At 27.1% G+C, this 6,168-nt stretch overlaps 1 protein-coding gene across 6 annotated transcripts in view; it reads right to left on the bottom strand.

The window, feature by feature from the left end:
- Window positions 1-2,096: 2,096 nt before the first annotated feature.
- Window positions 2,097-6,168, bottom strand: part of LOC111627078 (complex III assembly factor LYRM7-like) — a 29,075-nt gene continuing 25,003 nt past the window's right edge. For all 6 annotated transcript variants that reach the window (XR_002756973.1, XR_002756974.1, XM_023370633.1 and 3 more), the window contains one exon: window positions 2,097-4,121. Coding sequence is in view for 4 of the 6 variants with exons in the window: in XM_023370633.1 (XP_023226401.1) it covers window positions 4,014-4,121 (108 nt within the window). In the remaining 2 variants the exon portion in view is untranslated. The remainder of the gene's footprint in view (window positions 4,122-6,168) is intronic.

The raw sequence follows: 6,168 nt of genomic DNA, 5'->3' as shown, positions 1-6,168 counted from the left end.
AGAGGTAGTGTTTGTAAGTAAGTAAGTTTGGATATAGCAGGTAATCTCCGAAACTACTCATCCGATTTTAAAAATTTTTTCACCAATATTTAGAATGGAACTTCAGGGTGGACATAGGCTGTATATTATTCCNACTCAAAATAATTTAAAAAGACAAATTACAATAAAACGGTTTATTATCCAACTATCAGAAATTTCACAACATGCCAAGGAAGAGAGGAAGGAGCAATTAAATAATCAAAATTATAAAGGATTTAAAAAAATATATAAAAATGGGGAATATCGCACTTCTAACAATCTCTGCGAGTATGTGGGCTAAATTTAAAGAATCTGTGCTTTTCGCATTTACAACTGTATGTGGCCAGCTCACGCATCGGAAAACCTTCTGATTTATTTGTGTATGCACCAGACGGAAAAACAAAAAATATCGTGTATCCACAAGCACTCCAATAAATAAATAGAATTGAAACGATACTTTGAAATGTTTTCCCAATGAAAATGAATAATAATATAATAATAATAAGTTTCAATAAAAATGATAAAATGTAAATTTAATTTTATCATAATCGAGTTTGCTTGAATTTTGTTTCTTCTGAGATCGCAGCAATGCGTGACGGGTAAGCTAGTATATATATAAAATGTCCACTGAACATTTATCCAGGGACAAAAAAATTCTTACCAGCAAACACATGGTGCATGCTTGTTCACCACTAAAATAACCAAAAGAAATCAATTTATGATGATTTAACATAACATACACATAATCCGACTATAAAGACATGTACTGTACAAGGCCATAATATTGCAGAAACTGATACAAGAAATTGAGCTTTGTTTTGTTAGATAACATATACCTGTTGCTGGTTCACCTGGTTCACCAACATTTGCCTTGTGTTGGTGAACCTCTTCACTTTGCATTGCAAACAATCAAGGAAACTGTGGAATGCTAATGAACATTCTGTGTTGGTAATATATTCATCTAACTTATCTATGTATATGGAGTATTTCTTACCAATAAGTACAAACAAGATATGTAAATTATTTTGGACAAAGAAAGAAAGACAAACTATTTTCAATTCGGTTAATACATTAATACATGCAGAATACTATAATTATGTTTTGGGATGTACCTGATGTTTCATTGCACTTTTACACTGAAAATTGAATTATCCAAAACAGAATCAGTACTCTTTATTTCAGATAAATATGGTTCTATTGTATATATATATTATAACAAAAATATAAATATATGTAGACAATATCATTTGTTTCCTAAAAAGTAAATAATAAAAAATTAAGATTAATAACAGAATGCTGCAAGATAATTTAAACAAGTGTTTTCTCAGGTATTTTTAAGTTTATGAAATTGTTTGAAAACATATTGTGAGATCAGGGGTGGTAATACCTGCTCATGAGTTCGGGATGGATAATATTTTTAAGATAAGAAAGCTGAGAGAACAGATCTCCGCCTTTCAAGGTCCTGACACCAGTTAGAATAGTTAGTTCACATTCTCACTCGCGATAAGTAAAACAGGTTTGAGAATTAGTCCAAGTGGTAATATTTTAGAGGAGGGGTATGATTTGATTGATGATGGAGTTGGGCACTCAAAACAAACATAATATGAGAGCATTTTTCTTACCATAATTTCCTTTATCATTCAAACGTAATTGCACAACATGCTTTTTCAGCAAACTTTCAACATTCTGCCCAACCTCAAGCAACTAAGAAATAAATTTATTAATAAAGTAATAGTTAAAATAATTAAATAATATATCATTCAATAGTATAAAATATTATTGAATAGCCTAATACTGAGCTTTAAAATACAAAAGCATTCTGAAATATCAAAGTAAATAAATAAACCATTTTACATATATTATTATGTGTAAAATTAACAAATACATTAAAATATATTGTCTTGAATAACATTAATACATATAAACCAAACCTGAAACAAAGAGTTTTTGTAAAAAATACATCTTAATATTCCAGAAAATTGACTTTATTTCATAGAACAAATGTTTTTGACCATCATTTAGTAATGCTCAGGTCACATATCAAAGATATAGAACAGAACAACACATTTTATTCTGGAAAATACTTAAAAATTATTTTAAAAAATGAAAAAAACTAGTTTGATGATTTATCACTTTTTCTGTTCAGATATGTCTAATCCCAAATAGCTTGTCAAATTTTCATCAGCTGTTCAATATAAAACATTAAAGCTTATCAAAGTTGCCTACTTTTAAAGATGACATTAAATTAAATTATAATATACTGTAATAACATTTTAAAACTTAAAGTAGTATTTAAGGGTAAGGATGGAAAGAAAAATGATGTCTGTAAGATCTGCCAGTTCCAATTTTCACTTTGTAATTTTAATTGGATATTTTTCTGTTTTTTAAAGGAATGTTTTTAAACTTGATGGTGAAGCAGCATACAAAAAAAAGGTCAGATCGTCAATTGTTTGTATTCTGGAACACAAGAAGTGAATAAATGGTGGTTACCAATTTCGGACAGACTACATCTTCAAATTAATTTTTGTAAAATTGTCATCCGACAAAATTTTACAACTTATAGTGATATTAATGACAATATAATTAATGAAATTTATTTCATTTCATCTTAGATTTGACAGAAAGACATTTTTTTAAAGTTTTTTTGGTCATATTCATGAAAGGTTTTCAAATCAGTCAAAAAAAAACATGAAAATTATCTCAATTTTTCTAACATCTATAGAAAATGATTATTTTTCTTCTCATGCATGATATTTAAGGCAAAAAAGAATCCTTAAAAACAATCATTTTGAAGTATGACCATATCAAGAAATCTTTTCAGTCATAATGAGTATGCTAAATAATAACATAATTTGTAAATAATTTACTTTTCTAATTTTAATAAAATAAAAATGAAATATATAAAAGTCACAAAATACAAATCAGCTCAACATGGAAAAATAGTTTCAAGAATACCAAATAATTCATCCATTACAGTAATAAATAATTTATAAATGCATTCAATTGAAAATTATCATCATTGTCAACTGGAATTGATGTTACATTTACAATCACAATTTTTAATTCATCATCATGAAAATATTCACAGAGAAAATTAAAACAAAAGAGCCCCTGAAGATAAACTGGATAAGCTCAAAAATACTTAAGAGTTAAGAATCAGAGTTTTTCAGGTTGATCTCTGGAAAAATAGTTAGTTAGGGTAACTTATATTGTTATAAAATCAAAGTTTTATGAGTATAATTAAAATTTCTTTAATCTTTTTTAAATTTGTATTGTTTTAAAAAGTCACCCCAGTAAATTCTTTTTAAACTTTCCAGAATTCTTTTCAAAGTACTAATCCTCACCTAAATCAAAATTCATAAAATTTATTGTACTGTTACTGTTCTCATCTTTGTTGACAAAGTATTCTTTCACAATTCACATGTGGAACTTTGTTTGATTAAATGGGTAGGCTTATATTTTAATACTAAATAACTGGTGATTTTTTTACTTTCATTTAATTGAAAAACAATAAATTTTTGATTACATGTAAAACTAATATAAGCAAAACCTTAATAGAATTTTTAATTTTATACATGAATGTTTAAAAAAATACTGTTGTTATGTAATTGTGTAAACTTAAAGATAATTCATGATTTATATATATTTTTTTTATTTGCTCTCTTTGTATGCCAAAATTAAATCTGTTTCAAAGTGTTCTGTCATTCAATCAAATGTGAGAAATGAATACACAAAATGTAAATGAACTTTTGTGTTACTTTGTAACTTATATTGTTCTCAGCTTCACTTATGACCAAGATATTTTAATTGTAAAGAATATTAATTTAGAAATATAAATTAACATGATAAAAATGAATATAAAACTAACAAATTATCCAGTATTAAGTGGAATAACAACCAATTATAAATTAAAAAATTATATGACTAAATAAATAACAGTAAAGTTATGTGTTACATTCATTTCACATATAAAACAATATATACAATGTAAAAAATTATATATTTAGAGCATTTTTCTTACCATAATTTCCTTTATCATTCAAACGTAATTGCACAACATGCTTTTTCAGCAAACTTTCAACATTCTGCCCAACCTCAAGCAACTAAGAAATAAATTTATTAATAAAGTAATAGTTAAAATAATTAAATAATATATCATTCAATAGTATAAAATATTATTGAATAGCCTAATACTGAGCTTTAAAATACAAAAGCATTCTGAAATATCAAAGTAAATAAATAAACCATTTTACATATATTATTATGTGTAAAATTAACAAATACATTAAAATATATTGTCTTGAATAACATTAATACATATAAACCAAACCTGAAACAAAGAGTTTTTGTAAAAAATACATCTTAATATTCCAGAAAATTGACTTTATTTCATAGAACAAATGTTTTTGACCATCATTTAGTAATGCTCAGGTCACATATCAAAGATATAGAACAGAACAAAATTTCAAAACAAATTTAAAAATATAACTGTTTTTAAGAACATTATAATTCTAATACACCGATATGTATAAAAAAATATTTTTAATATGTACTTTACATCAAGAAATTTTAAATAGAATAATGCACCAAGAATTTAAAATAAATAAGCAGTTTTTGAAATGTTGACTTAATGAATATGTTAAATACTGTACATATTGTATAAATAATTTATATTTGAATAATCAAAAGGCATTCTAAAATAATCATTCTACTGTATGTATGTATGATTGATATGTGTGTGTATATATATATATATATATACACATAAATACATACATATACATACACACATACATGATATAATCTGTATTAAATTGCTTTTTTCAAACAACTATAAAAACAAAAGTATTTAATAAATATATAACTTCTGTCAAAATATATGCTGATTACAATCAACTTTTAAATCAATGTGCTGTAAATGCTTGNGATGGATAATATTTTTAAGATAAGAAAGCTGAGAGAACAGATCTCCGCCTTTCAAGGTCCTGACACCAGTTAGAATAGTTAGTTCACATTCTCACTCGCGATAAGTAAAACAGGTTTGAGAATTAGTCCAAGTGGTAATATTTTAGAGGAGGGGTATGATTTGATTGATGATGGAGTTGGGCACTCAAAACAAACATAATGTGATAATAATAAAATTATTTATTTAAAATATAAAAAAACTATATATATATATGTTACTGTGAATGACCGATATCTGGCGAATGTTAACATTCTCCGGTGAATGTCAGCATTCACACAGTCACACAGTCGTTTTGTGTATGTACAAAATATTTGCTAAATATCATTATTTCTCACTTACACTGGCAAATGTCGACATTCAGTGTGCACTGATGGTGAATGTTGAATAAAAATATTTTTATTACGTTAAAACAAAAATGCAACTTTTTAATATGTCAAAATAGGAGAAAGCTTAAGTAACAGCACATGTAAATAAACTGTTGAACCTAAAACAAACAGCACATTCTAAATCATTAAAGAAAATAATACAATAATAAACTTATACATAAATTATATGATTAACGTTATACAATCTTATTTATTGCAACAGCTTAACCTGTTATGGCACTTTGAATTGCAAAAGAGTCCCTTGCTTTTACAGCCGCATTTATTCATGGAACACTTCTTTTTGCAATGACAGCGTATATAGCCTTGCCCTCCACTTTTCGAATTAGCTACAGCTGCTTCTCTCAGCGATATTTCTTGAAAAGAAAGCTCATCTATGGAAAGTAACTTTTCTTTACAAATTACGAACTGATTACAAGTATAAAACTGCTTGAGGATGCCATCTTTGTTTGCTAATTTATAAAAGTCGCAGTCTTCTATTCCAACAACAACCGCCAACACATTTCGAGCATCTGTACGGCCACGGTCGACATCAAGGACTTGTATTCGTACGATATCACCAATTTGAGCAGAAGGAAACAGCGAAGAACAGACTGTCGCCTCTCTATCAACATTGGCTTCTCAGGTGTCGTTTCGACCTCCACCAAAGCTTATCTATGCTTGTTGACATAAACTAGCGATTCTTCAAATGTATAATAATATAACTAAATATTCGGTCTTTCACCGACATATTTTGTACATGTCGACATTCACCGGAGAATATCGACATTCTCTAATTTCGGTCTTTCACAGTAACATATA

The sequence above is a fragment of the Centruroides sculpturatus genome, unplaced genomic scaffold (assembly GCF_000671375.1).
Source record: "Centruroides sculpturatus isolate CEXI.00-Female unplaced genomic scaffold, Cexi_2.0 scaffold473, whole genome shotgun sequence".
Classification (NCBI taxonomy): domain Eukaryota; kingdom Metazoa; phylum Arthropoda; class Arachnida; order Scorpiones; family Buthidae; genus Centruroides; species Centruroides sculpturatus.
The sequence above is the reverse complement of the archived record's forward strand: the minus strand, read 5'-3'. Positions and strand labels throughout refer to the sequence as shown.